This window comes from Gekko japonicus, unplaced genomic scaffold (assembly GCF_001447785.1).
Source record: "Gekko japonicus isolate JY-2015 unplaced genomic scaffold, Gekko_japonicus_V1.1 scaffold139, whole genome shotgun sequence".
NCBI lineage: Eukaryota > Metazoa > Chordata > Lepidosauria > Squamata > Gekkonidae > Gekko > Gekko japonicus.
In genome coordinates, this window is record NW_015164186.1 from 154,944 (window position 1) to 178,225 (window position 23,282).

The window sequence follows — 23,282 nt, forward strand, 5'->3', positions numbered from 1 at the left end:
AGGCCATGTGTGCCATAAAATATAATGCCAGGTACCGGAAATATAAACTTCATAAAGGACACAGTCAAACCCAATTAACAATATTATTTTTTATTCAAAATACAAACAAAAGCAATTGATTGCTAGGTGTGAAAGTAATTGGTTTACTGTGGAACCCACAAAAGCCCCAATAAATGTATTTAATCATATGCAATACTAGTTTCTTTCCCAAGGGATACCATAAAAGGGGGAGTACCTTACATTTCCATACATACCAGTTGCTTGTGGGCCGCGTAAGAGCCCTGGATGGGCCAGTTGCAGCCCCCAGGCCTTATGTTTGACACTCTTGCTGTAGACTTATTGCCTCTAAGGCAGTTCTGCATATATGCCAGCTGTCAAGGTAACCATGAAGTGGAGCTAATGGTCAGGGGATGGACTCTTGATAAGTCTCTGTGTTTGAATGAGATACTCACTGGAGCTTGGACTCACTGGAGCTTGGAGAAGATGGTGCCATGCCAGCTGAGGAAGAGGATAGGTTGGGAAGAGGACATGGCTAAGTTACAGAGCATCTGCTATACATGCAGGAGATCCCAGGTTCAGTTCTTAAAATCTTCAGTTAAGAGGATCAGGTAAAGGGTGATGTGAAAGACCTCACTCCAAGGCCCTGGAGAGCTGTTGCTAGTTAGACAAGGTAGATCTTGTTAGACCAATGGTTCGACTCAGTATAAGCCAGCTCTCTGGGGGGGGGGGAGTGTAGTTGACAGTTTTAGGAGACACAAGTTGGGGGGAGCATGCTGTGAACTGGATGAAGTTGAAGCCACTTGAGGTACAGGATCTCTCCTTCTGAGTATATGATGAAGGATAGCAGATCCGATGCCTCCTAGGACTGTCCTTTCGCCTCTACTTGGTGCTTTTTTGGTAAATCTGTAACTAAAGCAAATCTTACCAAGATGTCTTAAGTCCCCAGTGTTCTGATACAGAGAAAACCACCCCCAGTAGCACTTCTTCTAGAACTTTTCAAGGAAGTAGGGAGCATATAACATTATTATTACTATTATTACACAGATCTATTACTTGTTCAGCACCTAAAGGGTTTGTAAACTGCTCTGAGACTCCTCCAAGTAGTGAAGGGCAGGGTATAAATCCAATCTCTTCTTCCTCTTCTTCTTCCTCTTTTTCCTCTTTTTCCTCTTCTTCTTAGACACTATAAAAATATTGAAATGTTTCACTTCAGAAATCTTACCACAAATCCTCAAGTCTTGCATAGCCCCAATCCTTGGCAGCTTCTAGGTAGTTGATTTTCTTATGCTGTTGTTAGACCTTCATTGCACATGAGTTTTACCACATATACTCTTGGCTCTAGAGCGGCTCTCCTGCCTCCCGAAAGGAAGAGATTGTGTGTCCCCCAGGCTGGCACTTTGAAGAAGACTGGAAAGTGGAGGTGAACCGTGCAGTGGACGATGCTGGTAAGTCATCTTTTCTGTTTTTGTTGCCAGGGTTGGTTCAAGGGAGTGTGCAGATTTGGCACTCTGGCTCATACCTGATCTAGTCTCTCAGAGGTATGTTTGAATATCCTTTTAGGTCTTCTCCTTGGGACCTTATAAGAGCACATTTCTTTGCTTAGGTTGGGAATATGGAGTTGGCATTCCACCCAATGACATCCCCCGTACTTGGCATGCAGCTGAGAAGACGTACCACACCCACCGGCGTCGGCGCTGGCTCAGGAAGCGCTGCCGTGACACTCAAGGCGAGACCCGAGAACAGCAAATGGCCTCCTTTCTCCGGCTGGTAACTAGCATGAGTTGTTGGCACTGACCTCTGAAATGGTGGCCAGGAGGGAGAATCACACTGACCATGTAGGTCCTAACTCCTTGATATACTGTTCTCAGGGTCTTTCCTGGGCCCCATCAAGCAGACATGCACTGTGATTGCCCAGCTGAAGTTTATATTATTCTAGGGGATTGATTTGGATCGGCAGCATTAAGGCTTCCACTTGTACCGTTTTCTCAGTCAGTAGCAACCCTGGGGAGCTGCTGTTTGCCCAGTCAGAGAAACTTATGCGTATCCCATCAGTACATGTTCAGATTCATTAAGTGGATTCTAACCCATGGAAGCTCATGCCATGACAGGGGTGCCATTAGACCATCCATCATTTTAGTTGTAAAAGACTTACATGGCTAGCCCTCTGTTTTATACCACTCAGGCCCTGCCTTTCCCCTAGCTCTGTTCAAGTCTTCTTTCTCCCTTTTCCTTTAGCACTCAGAAACGAAGTTCAGTGGCGAGGACTCCTGGGAATATGCTCCCCTCTATGGCTGGAAATTTCACCTGCGGCGGAGACCAAGTGATGTGTTTCGTCGGCGATGCTGGTGCAGAAAGCTCACACCCATCGTAGCTGGCCGTGTGGCTCCTATTTTTCTCTTGGAGGGTTCACTGGTAAGAAAAGGCAGGCATTATAGACACCATTCCCTCTAGTTGGTGTGGAGGTGCTTCCAGCAATTAAGGGAAAGTCAGCCACTTTCCTGCAAAGAAGAACCTTTTCTGGCATGTCCTCTGCCTGGCAGATGAAAATGGCTTGACATCTCCATGAACTGATGTCATTCAGGTATCTCCTGCATAGGGATGACAGCCACTAGGTGGGACCTGGGGATCCCCTGGAATTACAGCTCCTCCCCAGACTACAGAGATCAGTTTCCCTGGAGAAAATGGATGCTTAAAGGATGGACTGTATGGCCTTGTGCCCCACTGTGGTCCCTGTCCTCCCCAGGCTCCACTCCTAAATCTCCAGGAATTTCCCAGCCTGGAACTGGCAACCTTACCCCTCACCCCAGTGGTCAGGGGGGACCTGGCAACCCTGCTTCCTTTCATTTCCTATCAATGTAATCATCCTCATTATTAATTTAATAGTAAAGTGGATGGCTGATAGCTGTTAAAGCAGGAAAAAAAAAAAGGTCACTCACAGGCCAGGTAGGTGTTTTTCTCTGGAGTTGGGGGTTTCTCCAGGTATACAGAAAAGGACTTCTTTGTAAATTTAAAAAGCAGAGAATCCCTCCCCCACAACTCAAACTAAGCCTGATAAGGCCTGGAAATTCTCTAGAAGGCAGAGTTAGTGAAGTGACAAAAAGGAAAACAGGAGAAGAGGGTAGAAACTTGCCTGTTCAAACACTTGAAATGGGCCCCCTGTCTTTTTAAGCTTGTGAACACTTTAGGGATTGTGAGAAGGTGTGGTGAGTGCCATCCCAAAATCATTTCTGCAGGGCAGAGTCAAATCCAAAATGGCATCCATGGATGTGGAGCCAAAATGGCTACCTGAGATGGCCAAGCTCAATGCCTCTCTTCTCGGTTTGCAAAAGAATGGCATAAGGAAAATAAAAATAAATGAAGGCAAGTCTAAGGGGAAGGAGGGAGAGAGAAAGATATTGGGAATAAAAAGAAACAAAGGAAAGCCTGGGGGAAGCAAAGGTGGAAAACAGGGAGAATAAAAAGAAGGAAAGCCTGAAGAAAAAAAGGATAATGACTAGCAAAATTAGAATAAATTGTGCAGAATGGCAAAAAAATGAGGGGGGGAAACTACTTATGCAAAGAATCCAATTTGTGTAATGTGATCCTTTACATGGGTTGTGGAATTAAGCTTTTCTTGGCTCAGGATTTGCATTACTTGTTTGCAGAATTTCAGTTTTCTGTTTTAGGACAGAGTTGCCCATGACCCTAAATAAAATGTTTATGGTTTATGACTGTCCCCTCCTTAGGGTGTGGAAGCTGACAGCTTAGAGAAAACAAAAAGTATGTCTGGAGAGAAGAAAGAAGGTGAAGCAAAAGAACTGAAGAAAACCTCTTCTCAAAACCTGCTGAAGATGAACACTCCTCTCCTGTTCTGTATCTTCAGGAGTGAGTAGCCTGTTTGGAAAAGAACACAGAAATCTTGAAATAACAGTACCGATGCAACTGGAGGAAATTATGGACAGTATGGTTGGGTGGCAGAATTATTTATTTATTTATGTGTTGTCGAAGGCTTTCACGACCAGAGTTCATTAGTAGTTGTAGATTTTCCGGGCTGTATGGCTGTGGTCTTGGCATTGTAGGGCCTGACGTTTCGCCAGCAGCTGTAACTGGTATCCTCAGAGGTATAACACAGAAAGATGGAGTACTCTCTGTGTCAAGGTGAGAAGAAAAATGGTAGGCAGGTAATATATATCTACTCAGGAAGGTGGGGTAGGGCTCTTGTAGGAGTTCCCCAGGCTGTGACATGCTAATGGTGTCAGACTCCTACAACAATCAGTATTGTAGCTGGGGTGTGAACTGAAAAAGGATTACTGCATATTTGTTGACTATGGCAGGGGGATAGCAAGAAGCATGGCAGCCCAAGGGGTGCTCCCATCACACACCCCAAAATTTTAAGTAATGTTGCAGAGTTTATAGTCTTGGACTAGAATTTGATGGACTTGGGTTCAAATGGCCATTTGGCCATGAAGCTCACAGTGTGATCTTGTACGGGTGGCACATTCTCAGCCTTGCCTCCCACACAGAGTTCCTGTGAGGATAAAAAGGGGAGGAGATAATTGGCGCCCTGAGTTCCCTGGAGGAAGGGCATTATTTTCAGAATGGTTTAAGGAGCTGGCTCTGCAGTTACACTCAGTGCTGGAGAACAACAGCAACCTGTGAGACCAGCTCCAGAAACTGCAGTGGTTCTGCAGTGACAGTGACTGCCCCCCTCCCAAATTAGTTACTTTCTTCATGAGCAGATCAGCCCTTGTGGATGGATAACCGATTAAGTCAACCAGTTTCGGTATGTTTTAAGTGCAAGGGGATGTTTTAAGGGACTTCTCAGTGTCAAGCTGGTCTTGTGACTGGGTCAACATGTCCTCATCTGACTGCTTTTATGAATATTTCCTTTGACATCATGTGAAGTAATGACAACATTGGGATACTTCTGAGCATGTGTAGAGAGCCTTTCTCCCCCTGCCCATGAATTAGACACCCAGAATGAGGAAAGGGGGCTTCTGTAGGGGCTTGAGCACACATTTGCCCAAATGATTTTTTTTTAAGGTCAGGCTGGTTTGTTGGTTATACCTACACAGGAGGTTCCCACACATTTCTTCCAGTAGCCAGAGAGTGAGGGGTAAGCCGGGGATTGCCTTGGCTAAAAACTAGAGCTTCTGAAAGTCAGGGATGAGCAGAAACCCCTTTGAGAAATTATTTCCCTTAACTACAAATAACAACAAAGTGCATTCAACATAAACTGTACAAAAATGATCAAAAAGGTCCCTTGGAATAATTCTGCTCTTAACACAACTGCTGGAGAAGGTGTGAGTGTGTGGGGGGGGGGGGTTTTAACCTATCCCAGTTTCTTAATCAAAAACACCCTCTCACAGACTGCTTTTAGACCCAGCGGGGAGAAGAGGTATCCATTTTGTACCTGTCTTTTTCTGCCTTACCAGAGCTAAAAGTAGGGAGACCTTTTCTACTGGGAAAATAGGTACTACTAGGATTACCAGCTCTGGGTTGGGGGGGGGGGGTTGAGGAGGGGAAGGACATTGGGCAGGGCAGGGTTTGGGGAGGTGAGGGACATTTGCAGGGGATAATACCATGGACTCCACCGTCCAAAGCAGCCATTTCCTCCAAGGGTCTCGGTCACCTGGAGATCGATTTTAATAGTAGGAGATCTCTAAATGCTACTTGAAGGTAAGCAATCCTAGGTACTGCCATCTTCCCCACTGCTGCAGCCCCCCATCCATATTGGGGGGCCCTTGGCTTTTTTTTTTAGGGTCAAAGCATGCCTAAAGTTGTAGAATTCCAGCATCACATCTAGTCTGGCCCTCGTGTGCTTATCGTCAGAAGATGACACAAATTCACTTGAACTTCCAGTTTAGACAGAATGGTTTGTGGAGGAGGGGGAACAATTCGAACTTCATGTTTATAAGGTTGTGGTGGTGTGGGGAGAAGGATAATATTGCAAGGAATCAACTTAAGCAGGCCAGGAAGAGGCTAGGATATATGCAAAACCCTATTTATTTTTCAGACCCTGTTTATTACCAGCTACGCTGCTATATCTACCAAGCAAGGGATCTGACAGGCAGCAGCAGTAAGGGTTCTGCAGGTGCGTGACAAAGGGAAGGGTCCTCACCCTCCATTCCTTCCTTTCTCTCAATTTCTTTCAAGAATCCCTTGAGCCTGGTTGCCCTTAAATTCCCAGGTTGTTTCTCTGTGAAGCTGGCAAGGGAACCACTGAAAGCCATTTTCCTCCTCCCTGCCACCTTTTCAAATCAGCAGTGGGTATTTTCAGGAGTATCTATATTTCTCCCTCATTCTGTACACCCATTACCTATTATTATAAACCAAGTCAGTGGATCAGTACACAACATGCACAAGCCAAAGGCACAATCCTTTTACTTCAAGAAAAAGTGAATATTTGATTTGTGATAATACTGCTATAAATTACAACAGAGTTTTGTGTTTTTTTTAATCACCATGCCTTGTTACAGTTTAATCTTGACTGGACATTTGGACAGAGAAAGAAAATCTGAAATGTTGCCTCTGGAAACAGCAGTATAAATTTTTATTGGGTTTACTGTTATGGCTTTCCCCAGAGAATCTGGAGAAATGTAGTTTGGTGAAGGTTATGAGAATTCTTTGTTGTAGAGCCCTCATAAAACTACAGGTTCTCCAGGAGGAGGGTGAGATGATGATTAACCCAGTTAACAGTCAAAGCAGACATAGAGATCCATATGTATTTATATTCATCTGCCTACTGTTTCATGTGTAAAATGGAGAAGGGAAGGGTCTATTTTTCACAGAAAATGATATATATGAGGGGAATTAAATCCAGCTCTTCCACTGTTTTACCTCTGTACACTCTATTGTTTGAAGCATTTTCCTTCCACCATCCAACACACCCTGCCTTACTCATGGATTCCCCTAACACATCTCCATGCACTTTGCAGCGCAGGTACACCTTGTGTCTTTTTACAAAGTTATTCAACATATATGAGGCAAGGGAATGTACCTGTTTGAGTCCATAGTGATGACCTACCTATTCTTTGGCCTTTCCTCCACATTAGATCCTTTTGCCTATGTCTCCTTCCTTCACATGAGCCAGAAAACCAGGACCCTGTCTGGCACACTCCACCCATGCTGGGACCAAACCCTTATCTTTGAAAAGATCTTGATCTATGGAGACCCTTGGTCTGTTGAGCAGAATCCACCATTGGTGGCTGTGGAGATGTATGACTTCGATCCTGTGGTATGTATCGGGGTTTGTTTGCAGGCTTACTTGAACTAATGGGACCAAGTCAACGCTTGCATCTACCATCAGGATTCAGCCATTGTTAGGCTACCATGGTCCTGGCTTGTCCAGAAGGAATTCCCGGATGTATCACTCATAGCTTTTTGGTGGTTATAATGGTGGCCTATCATCATAGTGGTGAACCAAGAGAAAAGCTGGGATATAAATGTTATAATGGTCTGCTCCATTTCCTCACTTTATATTATCTTACCTTATATCTGATCAGGCCCCTGGTTAGTCTTAGCTTATTAATCCAGAGCATGTCTATCAGTTTTTTGATAGCTTCATAACCATTGTGTTGCCAACAGGCATCTACAGTACATATTGGTTTCTGAGCAGTTCTTAAATACAAAAAGCACTGGTAGCCCTCACTATTTCTTCCTTTTGGGGCCAGGCTGACTTGTTCATGGGAAGGTGCTTCTGTACACCAACAGTGTGCCTGGATCTCCAGCAACGTAAAGTACCCCGTCTCAGCACTCATCCCATCACCGATGGACAGAAAGCTGCAGGTCGTCTTCTAGCTGCCTTTGAGCTCCTGTTGGACAAGGTGAAAAAAAATAGGACATAGGACTTATACCAGGTTCTCTGGGGCTCCTGTTGAAAGCCACCACATCAGCAGGATGTTATAGAGTAAGACAGAAATCCTAAACAGGCCAGGTTCTTCTAGACTGTCTCTGAACTGCCAGATTACATTACAGATTGAAAAAGTATGCATGCACAGAAAAGCTCATACCATGAGTAAACCTTTGTTGGTCTTAAAGGTGCCACTGGACTCTAAGTTTGTTCTACCAGGTTATAAAACCAGCTCAGATTACAAGATCCCTGACCTACTAAATTCCGTCCTCATTCTACTCAGATACATACCAGTTTCCTCCAGGCTTCACATCAGCCCACCAGATTCTGCCGCAGTGTTGGTAGGCCTGGCTCCAACTACCTGGTCTCTCTTCAACCAATATATTTCCCTGAACACACACTGATGTACTACTGAATGCACTGCTGGGGGCAGGGACAGGCTGCTAGTTTCCCTCCAGTAAATTGCTGAGGGGCCTCTGTTTAGAGAGATGGACTTGCGAAGAAGCAGCTGTCCAGGACACCAGTCTTTGATATTAAAAATGGGAAATCCTAAAAACCAAGTTGTTTTATTTGCTAAGTTATGTATTTAAGATGCTGTGTCTACTTCAAAAGTACTCCAGGTAGCTGCCCTGACCTGGATAGCCCAGGCAAGCCCAATCTCATTGGATCTCGGAAGCTAAGCAGGGTCAACTCTGGCAAGTACTTGGATGGGAGACCTTGAAATACCAGAGGCAGGGGCAGGCTTTATTCAGCCACCTCTCTGAGTATCCTCCAGGCCCCCAGTAGGGCTCAGTCATCAGAGGTCGCCATGACTTCCAGGTGTGTGAGCACACACACAGATTCTCACATGCACATTCTCACATGCACATGAAAAATACAAAAAAAAGATACTCCAGTTAGCTAACAATAAAAGACAATAAAGACATAAAACATACAATTAAAAAAAAATAAAATTTAAAAATTAAAACCATGTATTTCAGAAAGCTGTAACCCTTAGATGTGATTTATAGAATAGGCAGACAAGATGGGCTTAACAGGGAGCCTAGGCAGCATGGAAGGGTTGACAATTGGGGCACCGCTGCCGAGAAGGCTGTCTTTACAATAGCCTTCTTCATATAGGTTGCTTAACATTCCCCAGTCCCAAAATGTTTAGGGTCTTATCAGTCTTATCCATCAATGCCAGCACTTAGAATTATGCCCAGAAACACTCATCATTAAATCAGTAGGAATATATAGGGTTGATCATAAATTAAGAAAAGTTCCTGTTACTGGGTGAGTGTACCTGGGTACACAACCTTATAGGCATTCAATAAAGGGTTTTTCTCTGGGATTATCTCTATTGCCCTCCAAGATCCTCAGGTTTGAGTAAATGGGATACCCAAAACCAGGGTAAGGGCAGGGATCAATGTCTCATGTACAAAGCTACAAATGGAGAATGTGAAGTCTCCGATTCTTTGCTCTAGGCACCCCTTAATCAGGCTGGCATTTGGCCCTGTTGGGTTGGCCATACTCAAAGAAAGGAAACTAGAAAGAAGAAAAAGGACTGGATTCTACCCAAAGTGCAAGTTCCCTTTTACTTCAAAGTGAGATTCCTTCATCCTTCTGATCAGCCCAGTCTAGTTTCTCAGCCAATTTCCCAGCTCCAGCATTTTGCCAGAGCTGGGGAGCACTGAATTGTCTTAGTCCTGGAGGGAGTTTCTGTTCTGGCTCCAAAACAGTCAGACTCCTTCTAGTACCTGAATCTGTAGGGCAGAGGAGAAGGTTAAAAAGTAATCCCCCTCTGCTTGCTGCTTCACAGAGAGAGAGAGAGAGAGAGAGAGAGAGAGAGCTGCATCCTGTTCGGGTTGCTTTGCCTTCTCTCTCTTTGTTTTAGTGAGGGGGGTAGGCCCTCTGCTATGTCTAGCACCTAGAGCCAGGACCAGCTACACCAGTGAGTAAGTTGATGTCATCAAGACAATCAGGATGTGAAGGAATGGACTCACAAGCATCACTCTCTCAGGTTCCGAGGAGCTTAGAAAAGTTCCATGGCCATCCCAGGTCTCTGCCAAAGAACACTACCCCTTTCTCTTACTTCCTGGGGTACCAACCTCTCTGTGTAGTATCCACTGGTACAAATAAACCTCAAAGAGTATCTTCTTCTAGATGGATTTGTACAATGCACTGCCATTTTAAGCTCTGCCTAGTTGTTACATCTTCCACTTCCTCATACTAGGGAGCACAAGAACAATCTATTTCACTTTCATGTTTTCCAGCTCTCACATTCAAAGGATGGTGAGCTCAGTCACTACCCCTCTTTTTTACTACTTTTTGGAATACAGAATAAGCATGGTGTAATGACAGAACTCAGGCTCCAAGCATTCAAAATATTGAAAGTTTAATAAACAATTAAAAAGAGTCCATATGGTCTATGCAAGCATCAGGCTGAGAAAGGATACAAAGAAAAGGTGGAAATATGCAATACTCTAAACCCTAGATTTAAACAATATTTAATTAGGATAGCCTAATAATTCCGGAAGCTGCAGCATTTGAAAGTCAATCATTGCCTTAATTCTCAGAGTTGGGACTTCTCCCCATTTTCCCTCTGCACATGGTCAAGATGGAGTCCTGATGTAAAGGTTTAGTCTTTCATAACTACAGCAAAGACCCAGTGTAAGAGCATGAGAAAGCTTATGTCCTGAGAATGTATAATCTCCCCTTTAGAGTCTGTCCCCCTCTAGGATGATTCTCAATCTTCCTGGCCCTAGAGGCTTTCCTAGTCTCTGTTCTTTAGGTGTGACAAACTAGCAGAGGTCAATAGTAAACACTTTGTTTGATTCTGGCCAGGTCCATTTGCATCTTTAAGCACTGAAGTGTTCTGTGCTTGGAGTTTGAAGAAGCATGTTTCCTTCATCCCTGCTGCTGATTTGCATTAAGCCTTCTGTGGGATGGATACAGTGTACAGTGTAAACTCAATATTTAACAATATAGATGTGATTCTATGGTGGAAGGCCACCCATATTGTGAAATATCAGATACTCTGGAATAATAGTAACTTGTTAAAATCTTAAGACAATGGCCAGCAGTTTTTGTCCCAGAAAAAAAAAGATAATTAGAAAAATTGTGCCTTCAAATGGTGCTGTTTTTGCCTTCAGTCCCAATCCTATGGGAAGTCACTCAGCACATATTCCACTACTATGTTCTTTCTTTCATTTTCTATGGGGATTGTACAAAAGAATTTCCCAAGTAAATTGTTACTTGTTTCTCATTGAACAAATGGAAATTTGTCAAAGGCTGGAGACAGGCAACAGCTTGGGGGGGGGTGTTCAGGCCCTTTCTGCACTGACAGCTTGCTCCGAAGAATCTGAGGAGTCAAGCCTTAAGGGCTGACCTCGCAATTGCACGCATTTCCTCTGCACTGTTTCCCCCACCCCAGTTTATTTATTTGTGTATCCTGTATGCATTCTGCATCTACTAGCAAAAGCCACATTTTTTGAGCTAACTTGCTGCTTTGTCTACAATGAAGAGAATCACAGTAAAAGGAGATTTGGTAACTGGGGTAATAGTGTGCTGGAAGTGGTCTGAATGTAGATTCCTGTAAAACAAATGCAGAAACAAGAAAAAGCCCCAACTCAAACCAGAAGTGAAAGCCAGAGGGAATGCAGAACAGAAGAATAGGATGCGGTCAGAAACTGAGGCAAAATACAGGTGCAGAAAGGGCCTCAGAGAGCTGAAGGCAGATTAAAAGAGGGATTGCTGCTTGGGGTATGCACGGTTATCCCATTTTTGCTGCTGGTAAATAGGTTTTTCACACAGTTTTTGTATAGGTTCCCAAGTTTGTTTGGCCAAAGATGACAATGGAGCAAATGGAATGAACATGCATGCCACTGGAAATGAAACCTCTTTCAACTCTCACTAAAATGATTATCTATGCCTGGACAAGGGTGGAAACTCAACCCATTCAAGACTAGTAGTGTGGGGAACAATAGAGGCTGAACAATGGTGTAAAAGTTGGAAATCGGTTAAATATATGCGAGCCATAGCTTATAAGGAAAATGTATACAAGATGGTACACAGATGGTATTGGTCCCCAGATAAAATTGCTAAATGTTATCCGGGCAGTTCCAGCCAGTGCTGGAAGTGTAATGCTAAAGTAGGGACCTTTTACCATATGTGGTGGAATTGTAGCAAAATACAAGGCTATTGGAAAATGATACACCCCTCAAGAGAAGATCTAGCATTTAAAATGTTAGAACTAGCACAAATGGATGATGTGAGCCTGAGGCTACAAAATAAGAATGAAAAGGTACATGATAAAAGATGGACAAAAGTATATGTATGGATAGAAAACTTAGTTGATGGTTAATGACTCTAATGTATGGATAAATGTATATGTGGAATGTAAATAATGCTTATAACAAAAAATAAAAACTTTATTTTTTTTTTTAAAAAAGACTAGTAGTGTGGGCCTCCCTTCAACAAAAATCCCAACTTCCCCCTGCAGGATGAAGCCTTGGGAAAGCATCCTCCACCAGCGTGGAAAGATGGGGTGTTCACCATCCCTAAAACAATCCGACCCGTCTTGAAGCTGATGGCCATTGAGGTGAGCACAACAGTGTAGGCCTTGAGCCTAGTAGCTCTCTGGTGTGCGAGTTGGTTTTTTTTATGGGCTGTATTATGACTGGAGCAAAGGCTGAAGAGCCAGCAAAATTGGCTTTGCTCACTGGGTCACACCTTCAGGATCCAGTGCACAGGCAAGAGGCTCCTTAGTGCCGTGCCCCCATTTTGAACAGTAAGAAGGACGCTTTGGCAGGGAGTTGGTGTGGCTGTGATTGATATGTATAATAAATGGAGTCTTTTATAATGAGGGTTATACAAAGGAGTAAAAGGGGGTGGGCCACATCAAAGCCCTAGATACCAGTTCCTTCTCCATCCATGTTGTACATGGTTCTATAAAAGCGGGAAATGGACAGTTGGTGTAGCCATAGGAATGTGATTTCAAGTGCCAGTGGGAAGGACAGATGAATGGACCATTACCTTGGCAGTGTATCTACAGTAGTTGCTTCTAGAGGGTTTTGAACGCCATATGTTGCAGATAGAGCCACAATAGTTCCTTTGATAATTGAGCCTCTTCCTATCTCTTTAGCCAGCTAGGTCCAATTCCAGGGTTTGACACTTGATAATACCAAACCGTTAGGAGCTGTGGTGGCTCAAGTGGTTAAGACGCTGAACTGCAGGCTGAGGAAGGTCGGTAGCAGTGTATCTACAGTAGTTGCTTCTAGAGGGTTTTGAACGCCATATGTTGCAGATAGAGCCATAATAGTTCCTTTGATAATTGAGCCTCTTCCTCTCTCTTTAGCCAGCTAGGTCCAATTCCAGGGTTTGACACTTGATAATACCAAACCCTTGGGAAGTGGTTTTTTGTATTTAATTTGTGTGTGTGCGTGTGTGAATGTGAATATAGGAACAAATATTGCTAAACATACAAATTAATTGCTTTACATTTTTTATACATGTGTACAATATAAACAAAAGCAAAGCACGCAGCCAAGTGATTGAAAGATGGAAGGCTGAACTATGGGGTATTACTGGAACTCTCTTCTACCACAATTGATTAACTGGTTTAAACACATTTTGCCCACACCACTGTAATGCAATGGCATATCACCAGAGTGTTAAAGGGCATTTTGTCAACAAAAGGATTTTGTTAATATTATATTGGAACTCTTGATTTCAAAATAATATCTACTCGCTTTTTGGAATTAAAACTTTAAAAAATAAGATACTAAAACAGAGACAGTAGAGGAGAAGACGGGAGAAGAGCTGAGATAGGCTAACTCCTAGTTTGGTACTAAAACAAATCAACAAACTTCTGCCAAATAAGTTTTCAGACCTCTCTCTTTTTTGAGTCCATCTTTTAAAAATATTGATTATGGCTTCCCTGCAGATCCTGGCTTGGGGCCTCCGAAACATGAAGACCTTCAACCTGTTGGCTGTCTCCTCTCCAAGTCTCACTGTGGAGTGTGGAGAGGAATCTATTGAAACTCCGATCATCTTGAACATCCATGAAAACCCCAATTTTTCAATTAACATCTTTCTCATGCATGTGGTGAGCAGCCTTATTGGCCAGTAGGGGGCAGGAGAGATAATTTGCAAAAAGTCTTTCCCTGGGTGTTTGTTCACAAGCAGATATCATAAACAGACTAAATCTCCATCCTGTTCTCCACAGTGGTCAACCTGATGGCGCCCCCCCTCAAGGCTACAATCCTGTGCACCCTTATTTGGGAACAGGCTCTGGCTGTGTTTGTATTCTTCCATGGTGGCATTAGATGGAACTCAGTTTTTAACTGTTGACACTCATTAATACAAAAATCTTCACATCGCCTCTGCTCATTTTAAGCTATTGATAGTCAAGAACCTGGAAGTGGTTTCATTTGACACAGTACAATAGCATTCCTACTGCAATACCAAAGTTCAAGGATCTCTGTGCTAGGGCTTGAACCAAAGTTACAGGAAGTTTCCACTGCAAACACATAGAGGTAGGTTGTATTGTTTCATTGTACATAGGTCCCACTGTAATTTGCTTCATGCATTCCACATTGATCTCCCTTAGTACCTACCTGTTGATGAAGATTATGCGCCTCCCATTGAGCTGAAAGTGATCGATCATAGAGAATTTGGATACAAGCCAGTGGTGGGCCAAGCGACCATCCGGGCTCTGAACCAGTACTTCTGTGATCCTTGGGAAGAGAGAAAGCCCCATACTCTCCCATTTAGAGGTAACTGCTATTTGTAATTTCCTTGCCTGGCTCAAGGCACTAGGTTTCAGTACTGCAAGATTTGCTGGGCTGAACTAGATTTCTGCAGCAGACATTGACTAGGAACCTGTCACTGAAAAACACCTGCAAAGTGGGGGTGGGGGTTGCAGCAGAGAAGTGGTAAATGAGGCAGGGGGTGCTTAACCCTTCCTCACCCACCTTTTTTCCATCTGTGGCCCTATCTCTGCCACTCACCCTGTTATGTCTGGACATGAGCAATCTTCCACTTAGGCTTAACTGCTGCAGCTGCTAGTAGCCAGCATAAAGAGGCATGCCTGGACTTGTCTGGCAGGCCACCTAGATGGAGAGTGGGAAGGCTTGTCTGGCCAGGCCACCTAGATGGAGCTTGAAGCCCCAGAACAAAGGCAAACAGGATCCTGGAACCTGCCTGCAGATTGGCCCCTGATGGCAGCCAGCCAATCTGGAGCCTAGAGGCCATTTGAACTCACCAATTGCATGGGGGCTGGGAGTGGCTTAGGTGTATATAGTTAGGGCAGTTGCCCCATGTAAAGCATTCCTGTTGAGATGCAATAAACTGCTGCTTGTTGAAATCACTCTGCCTTCGCCTCTGCCGTGTTAAACCCACTGTTTAACACACCCACTGCTTTCCTTGTGATGCAGAAAATACAGGCCTGAGACCAGCCCCACTCTCTTTTGAAGTTGTTCAGAATGAGGATTCATGCAGGGGAAGAGCAGGCTGTGCAAAAAGACTTACACTGGCTCCTGATCTGCACCGGGGCTTAGATCAAAGTGCTGGTTATTACTTTCAGAGCCCTACACACTCTGGGATGTTTTTATCACAAGGAACACTTACTATTATGTGAACCTGCCCAGTTCATATTCTACTCTGTGTGCCAGTGTTATCTAAGCTCAGGTGGGTGGCCACCTCAGGAAATATCTTCCCTACAGATATTCAGTGGTTGCCAAGGGCTTTGTATTCATTATGCTTTCCTAGTGTGTTTTGGGGAAGAAAGGTGGCATGATATAAACCCAGATCTCAGAATCTAAGCAGAGTCAGTATTCGGAAGGAAGACTCTGTGGAGGAACATAAGAACATAAGAGAAGCCAATGTTGGATCAGGTCAATGGCCCACCCAGTCCAACACTCTGTGTCACTAGGGTTGCCAACCCCCCCGGTTTGCCAGGGGTCCCCCGTTTGGGGGGGGGTTCTACCCGCCGCCGGCCAGATGGCCAGCGGGGGAAGCCCCACCCCCAATTTACTATTATGTGAACCTGCCCAGTTCATGTTCTACTCTGTGTGCCGGTGTTATCTAAGCTCAGGTGGGTGGCCACATGAGGCAGGTCTTTTTCTACCCCAGGTAATATCTTCCCTACAGATATTCAGTGGTTGCCAAGGACTTTGTGTTCATTATGCTTTCCTAGTGTGTTTTGGGGAAGAAAGGTGGCATGGTATAGCCTGGACTTGTCAGATCTCAGAATCTAAGCAGTCAGTATTCAGAAGGAAGACTCTGTGGAGGAACATAAGAACATAAGAGAAGCCAATGTTGGATCAGGCCAATGGCCCATCCAGTCCAACACTCTGTGTCACACAGTGGCCAAAAATAACAGGAGGAAGGCAATGGCAAACCACCTCTGGTTCTCACTTGCCTTTGAAGCCCTTTGCTGGGGTCACCATGAATTTGCTGTGACTTGTCAGTACTGTACATACAAACACACAAACAATGTGTTTTTAATAAGGGGGGGATTGTTTCTGTTGGTTTCACACTGGTACACTCTCTTAACTGCTTCTGTTGGTGAGTGAGGGAGGGAGATAAATGATTTGAGAATAGCAGACAACAAATAAAAATATTATACATTTTTTGTCAGAGACAATCTGTTCTTGTGCATTTCTAACACAAAGGCTTTGAGCTTCCTATTAATTTCATGTTCTCTTTATTTCTTCTTCTTCACCGAACAGCCATTTCTAAGGGAAAGATAAAAGGGGTGAGTGTTTTCTCTGGCTTGAAGTCATATCCCTTGTCTCGTTAAGCGTTTCCTTTCTTCCTTACAGATGGTATCATAGCTTTATTTTATGTATTTGTTTAGCATGTTTTAATCAGACCACTGGTCCACAAATATCTGTGTTCTCTACTCAGTCTGGCAGTGGCTCTCCAGGGTCGCAGGTAGAGGTCTTTCAATGTCACCTACTGCCTGGTCATTTTAACTAGCGATATTGAGGACTGAACATGGGACCTTCTGCAGGCCAAGCAGAGGTTGTTCCACTGAGCCACATTCCCTCCCCGTGGCCTAGCATCATTGAGTTGATTGAGGAAGTGGCCCATCACATCATCTCAGCATTGCCTGGGATATCACAGTAAACTCCCAAGATAGGGTTGGAAGCAGCAGCACAGTTCTTTCCTTGTGTGATCATCGGGTTTTACTGCATTCGTCACTCACGGGAAGAACTGAACCACTGCAGTCCCTACTCAAGGCCCTGTTGCTCCCCAGATTTCTGACAACACAGTACAATTTGCCTGCTGAGGAACCACAACATATCTTAGAGAGTTGAGGAGTACTTTCTTGTCATATTGCCAGCCTATATATGACATGGGCCATGTGTGTTAGACCTCATCATAGGTCCTTGCAAATAAAGTGCCCTTCTAGGAGTATGCCACAAACTCTTTTGCATTGGATTAATAACAGCAGAGACGTTGCCCTCCCGTGCAGGATTCATTTATTTTTTATTCTTTTTTTAGAGACCAAGCAAAACAGTCTCCAAGTTGTGGTTCTGGAAGAAGGAAAAAAAGGAGCAGGTGAGTTATGCTGCCTTGGGTAATATTTGACTTAGACACAGCTGTGTTCTAATCGACCAGAAAGCTCAGAAGCCAGTCTCTGATTTAATCTACCATCTGATCTGAGAAGCAATGAGGGCATCTCCCTCTTCTGTGTTATAAACATGGAAATGTTTTCATTTGACACAATGCAATACCAAAGACACATGGAGAAGCGAAGGTGGATTTCCCTGCTGTGTCTCATTTGTCCCAGCATTCTGTGGCTCAGATCCTGCAGATCCCTGGGTACCTTGGTAGTATGAATTCATATTCATCCTGATTTATTTTAACAGTGGCCATATTACTACTAGTTTTCTATAGCCTGGTGGTATGTAACAGAACTTTAAAGAAAAGACAGGAAGTTGCAACACAGTTTTTAGAAGCTGGAGATGAAGACCAAGTAATTAATTCATCTGTGACTTGAGAACACCTCCCACTGCTACCAGATTTTATCTCCTGCCCCTTCCTCCAAGAAACTACTGGTAGCATCTTATGGATTTTCCTCTCCTCCATTTTACTGCCATAGCAATCTTGTGAGGAGGGGAGAGCTGAGAAGGAGTGACTGGCCCATGGCTATCCACTGAGGTCTAAGACAGAGGAAATGAGCTGTTCTGTCCATAAAATGCAAACTGTACATTCACGCAGCCTCAGTTTGCCTTAGAGTTTGCAGAGTGCTAAGTGCTAATAACAAACTTCCTACTTTGTTATTAACGTTTTATATGGCAGGAGATCTTTTCTCCTTGTAAAATGCTGATAACGAGCAATGAGATTTCGTTCAGCAAAACCTAACAGAGATCGCAGAATTAAAGCCCCTTTCTCTTACCCATATAGCCCCAAGGCTAACTGAAATTGCAAATGGCATTTTGTAGACGAATCACGTTATCTCGGATCACAGTATCTCGTCTGTTTGAGCCTTGCTTTCCATGGGGATTTGAACCTGCAGTCTACCCTGGCCTAGTCCAACACTGGCAGTGGCCTCTCTTACCCATATCGCCCCAAGGCTAACTGAGATTGCAAATGGCATTTTGTAGACAAATCACGTTATCTCGGATCATGTTATCTTGGATCACAGTGACTTGTCTGTTTGAGCCTTGCTTTCCATGGGTATTTGAACCTGCTGTCCACCCTGGCCTAGTCCAACACTGGCAGTGGCAGTGCTGCACTGCACTGGCTCTCTTACATTAAGATATTGGCCAAGATCAGTCAATTATATCTTCTTAGCCCAGAGAGATGAATGTACTCTTGCACCACTCTCTTTCATTTCAATGGGGCCTGCACAGAAGAATTTTCCAGTTATTTGTTTCTGTTGTCCATTAGTGATGGTGCTTAGATTAGGTGATTTTTCCCCCCATCTAAGACGTCAAAAAGTCTGAGGTTGTACCTGAGGCCTGCATCTATAATAATTCCACATGCACACAGAGAAATGTACCCTTCCACCCATAAGCCAAATAAGTCTGACCTTTGTCTGGCAAAGCTCTGCGGATGAGCTAAGCGGTTCAAATCCTGCAGGGCAAATCCATGGTAAGGGCATTGTAAGGCTACTGTTGCACCGAAAGCTTTCAATATGAACACGACCCATCACAGCTGCTTTTCCTTCTCCCTTAGGAGGAGGCTGCAGCAGAGGAGGAGGAGGAAGTTGACTGGTGGAGCAAGTATTATGCAACTGTGGGAGATCTGTCAAAGAGCGGACACTACCTGGAGAAGGGCTATGATACTATAAAGGTGGGCATGTGTTACAGAATGGCAGGAGCTGGTATGTTCTCTAACCCACCTTTGCTGAGAAGGGAATTTGGAGAATCGGCAGGAGGGAAGCCACACTTTTGCCCTCTTCTGCATTTGTCAATTCTCCCCTGCAACTGCACCCTTCCCAAAGCTATTTTTTCCCCAGCTAGGCTTACTTATGGGTTTTGGAGCCTAGTTAGGCAGAGATGTTGGCGAGCATTTGCAGGGAAGAATCGGAAACACGGAAAAGATTCAACACCCCTTTTCTGTCCACAAATTCTCCACTGTAAATGCTGTACACCCTTGGATTTGCCACAGGACTGGGGGGCTTCTGCCTTTCTTGTTGTCATGTGATGTGAAGCCTCAACAGCTCACTTAGAGGCTGGCTGCTGGTCTGCAGCGGTGGGATTTGTGGGGCCCAAGTGCCCAGAAAAAGGCACCTAAAGTCCGAGCCTGCATACCACCTGTGCAGACAGTCCATATCCTCTCTGCCCACTTCCATATCCTCTCTGCCCACTCCCAGATCTATAACTGTGAGCTTGAGGAGATGCCAGAGTTCCGTGGCTTGCAAGATTTCTGCCAGACCTTTCGACTGAACCGGGGAAAGGTGAAAGATGAATCCATTGAGGACCCCATGGTGGGGGGAGAGTTCAAGGTGAGAACTGACCCTACAGTCTGTTTTCTAATCTAACTACAAAAATCAGAAAAAGTGATACGCCAGATACGATCCATAAATTGTGTGATAGGCTTGTGAAGTAGAATTGCCATTCCCCCCTGAAAAGTACTGGGTTCGCCGCATGGAGGACTCGGACGACGACATGCTGTAGCACACGTTTATTGTACTTCACATAGACAAAGACTAACTCTAACGGCCAACAGGGCCCACTATATACATATCCACCAGCAACCCCCACCCCCACTCCCATTGGAGGGTTTAAATGTCCCGCCAAGGTGGCTATTGGTTGAGGCTGGGGAATCCAGGATCCGAAGTTTCCTTTGTTTTCGGATCCAAGCTCTGGCCTGTCCGCAGACCCCTGGAGGCGGTCCATGTACATAACACCCCCCTAGCCTCTGAGCCTTTATTAACTGCACAAAAAGTAGGAAAACTGCATCTGATAGCATCTTCAAGCCAGGAAAGGTTTTGTCTGCTGAATTTCTTGCATCTGATATGCGGCTGTTCAGTATGCAGGATCCTTGCCCTCGGTGGGTGCTGTGGCACACCAACCGCTTACATTAAATTCTGCTGTGTTTGCAGGGGCTTTTCCAGATCTACCCACTGCCAGAAGACCCAAATGTTCCACCTCCTCCACGCCAGTTTCAAGAGCTTCCCGAAAGCCTCCCCCAGGAGTGTCTAGTTCGAATCTACATTGTCCGGGCTTTTGATCTCCAGCCAAAGGATAGAAATGGACTGGTAAGGAGGGTTTCCAACACTGCCTTGGCAATTGCTGGGAGATTTGGGGGGCGGTTCCTGGGAAGGTTGGAGTTCAGGGCTGTAATCAGGATTTGTGACTTGGGGGCATGTAAATAAGTTAGGGGGCACAATGTCAGGAGCGACAAAAGAGTAAAATGTTTTTAAAAGTGATGAGAGTGAGAGGGCTGGAGTAGGGACCAGATGTGCTCTGTGGCATACCTCTCTCACAGCCAGCCAGAGGTACACCGCTGGCAGGCAGAGTGGGGCAACGGCTCAGCTTGGCGTGGCCATGACATGCATGAAAAATAAAATAAACTGGCTGGTTGGGAAGTTAGGAGGCCTGGGCAGTAAGTCAGGGGGTGGGGTCTGGCCCTGAGACATAGGCGTAATCTTCGTGGGGGCGGCGGGGCTTCAGCCCCCGCCGAAATTTTCAGGAAGCTGCTCAGCCTCCCCCGGGAGCCACCCTTGCTCCTAGCAAAGCAATGCCTCTGGCCCAGCCCCAGCCCCCCCCGGGAAATTGGAAAGTCTACACCCTTGCCCTGAGATGCCCCACTCTAGCTACAGGCTTGGTGGAGTTTGGTGAGGCTGTGATGTCACTTTTGAGTGATGCTCTAAGCTGCCTCCCTGTGGTCTTTACCACAGAGACCAGGGGGAAATCCTTGAGCATCACTATGTGGAGGCCATTTTTTTTCTTCCCCTCCTCAGTTTCTTAGGGGTAGGAAGCTGGGTCTGCAGGCTGGTAATTCCCTTCCCCAGACAGGTAAATGGGAGGCCTATTGGTAATACGAACTGTATTCCTGTACTAGCCTGTAAGTATTGCTCCACATCCCCAAGTTCTCAGGGTAGCCTTTTGCTTGTGGGGAGACCTGAGGTGAAGAGGCAACTCTTTTCTTTTTTTAAATAGTAGTGGGGAGAGTTTGGGAGACACATTATTGCATTCAGTATACATACCATTTCTTCCAGGGAGAGCCTTGGAAAAATAGTTCTGCAAATTTGCAGCATGATTCAGTTTGAAAAAAGAAATAGTCAGCTGTGTGGGGTGTAGCCTTCCTAGCACCTTCCATTTCACCAACACACGTACTCTGCCCTCAGATATCAGATCAGTTTTGCTTTTTAAAGATTTCTGTTCCAGTATCAAGGGTGAACATATATATATATATACATGTGCCATGGAAAATAAAATTATTTTAAAATGTGGACAAACCCCACTGAATTGTGGGGGAAAGGCCAATGGCTGAGCGAGCATTTGACTTGTTGGAATGTCTGACTGGCATACACACTTTGGAACCAAGCTCATATACCATGAGGGAAACCTCTTCTCTACCTATTATGGCCCATTCTGCATCTAGAATTTGCCCCGTTGTCTTACCAAACCCACACTGGAACAAAAAAAGATGCAGCTCAAAACCACATTCAAATACCCCAGACCAACACCATACTGACCGCAGAGTCACCCCTGAGCAGACATAAAACGGCCATAAATCTATGCAGATGGTACCATAAAATGGAGAGATCACAGGAAATGAAACCGGCATGCAGTGTGGAGGCTACCATAAAATCTGACAATCAAAGAAAGTGAAAGTGGCATGCAATGTAGAGGGGAATATCTGTTCCAACGTGGGTTTCGTAGAACAACGGAGCAAATGCTAGATGCAGAATGGGCCTATGTCTTCATTGTTGACAGTATGAATCTGTGCAGTTTCTGTCACCATCATCCCCTTTCTTGTTCCAGTTCATGGGCATGCATGTGAAAAGAGCATTATGCCAGTGAAGTGGAAATTGTCTCCTAATGATCTATTTTTCCCGCTGCAGTGTGACCCCTACATCTGGATCAAGCTGGGGAAGAAAAGGCTGGGGGAAAGCGATGCATATATTGCCAACACCCTCAATCCTGTCTTTGGAAGGTAAAGTCCAGCAAGACAGATTCCAGAAATGCTGGAATGTCTATCTCTTTCTTGTGTCTGATCTCTTTGCCCACATCTTGGCTAATGCTGTTCCCCACTCATACAGTAGATAGATAGTATGAGAAAGTACAGAAACCTGAAGTGGCAAGGAGGCACCTTGGTACCCTTGGTACCCTGCAGAGCAGGAGATCCAGAGTCAACAACAACATGCTTCTGTGTGTCCCACAACTCAGTGACAAATAGGTAATCATGTGGAAGAATATGGGACCACACTATTGAGAGACTCAGTGGCCACTCTACCCCACTTCTCCTGAAACTTCCAAACAGTCTTCAAAGGAAGTCACTCACACATCCCTAGTGCCAGTATGTTATCTTTGGGGGACTCAAGAAGTGTGTGTGTGGAGCAATGAGATAGACTAGTAGGAGGAAAACATAGGTTTCGTTCTGGATTTTGCCGCTGGTTGACCTTTGGCCTGTCACTTTCTCTCAGCCTTATCTAACATACAGATTTGTTGTGAAGACAAAATGAAGAAGTGAGCCACATAAGCCACCCTGAGCTCTTTGCAGGAACAAAAGTTCAGAAATGTGATAGATAATGGAAAGACAATTAATGACAAGTTTGGTGTAGTGGTTAAGTGTGCGGACTCTAATCTGGGAGAACCGGGTTTACTCCCCACTCCTCCACTTGCACCAGGCTGGATGACCTTGGGCAAGCCGTAGTTCTGGCACAGCTGTTCTTGAAAAAGAGCAGTTTCTGTCAAGAGTTCTCTCAGCCCCACCTACCTCACAGGGTGTCTGTTGTGGGGAGGGGAAGGGAAAGGAGTTTGTAAGCCGCTCTGAGACTCCTTTG

General features: G+C 44.8%; 1 protein-coding gene across 1 annotated transcript in view; it reads left to right on the forward strand.

Moving 5' to 3' along the window:
• FER1L5 (fer-1 like family member 5) overlaps positions 1 to 23,282 on the forward strand; it is a 97,903-nt gene that overhangs the window by 56,879 nt on the left and 17,742 nt on the right. Inside the window, exons 22-35 of the mRNA XM_015408148.1 lie at positions 1,343 to 1,445; positions 1,604 to 1,767; positions 2,236 to 2,412; positions 3,726 to 3,864; positions 7,035 to 7,216; positions 12,312 to 12,410; positions 13,755 to 13,916; positions 14,421 to 14,586; positions 16,636 to 16,658; positions 17,321 to 17,377; positions 19,001 to 19,117; positions 19,641 to 19,772; positions 20,373 to 20,528; positions 22,341 to 22,432. Of these exons, the coding sequence (XP_015263634.1) occupies positions 1,343 to 1,445; positions 1,604 to 1,767; positions 2,236 to 2,412; positions 3,726 to 3,864; positions 7,035 to 7,216; positions 12,312 to 12,410; positions 13,755 to 13,916; positions 14,421 to 14,586; positions 16,636 to 16,658; positions 17,321 to 17,377; positions 19,001 to 19,117; positions 19,641 to 19,772; positions 20,373 to 20,528; positions 22,341 to 22,432 (1,769 nt within the window). The remainder of the gene's footprint in view (positions 1 to 1,342; positions 1,446 to 1,603; positions 1,768 to 2,235; positions 2,413 to 3,725; positions 3,865 to 7,034; positions 7,217 to 12,311; positions 12,411 to 13,754; positions 13,917 to 14,420; positions 14,587 to 16,635; positions 16,659 to 17,320; positions 17,378 to 19,000; positions 19,118 to 19,640; positions 19,773 to 20,372; positions 20,529 to 22,340; positions 22,433 to 23,282) is intronic.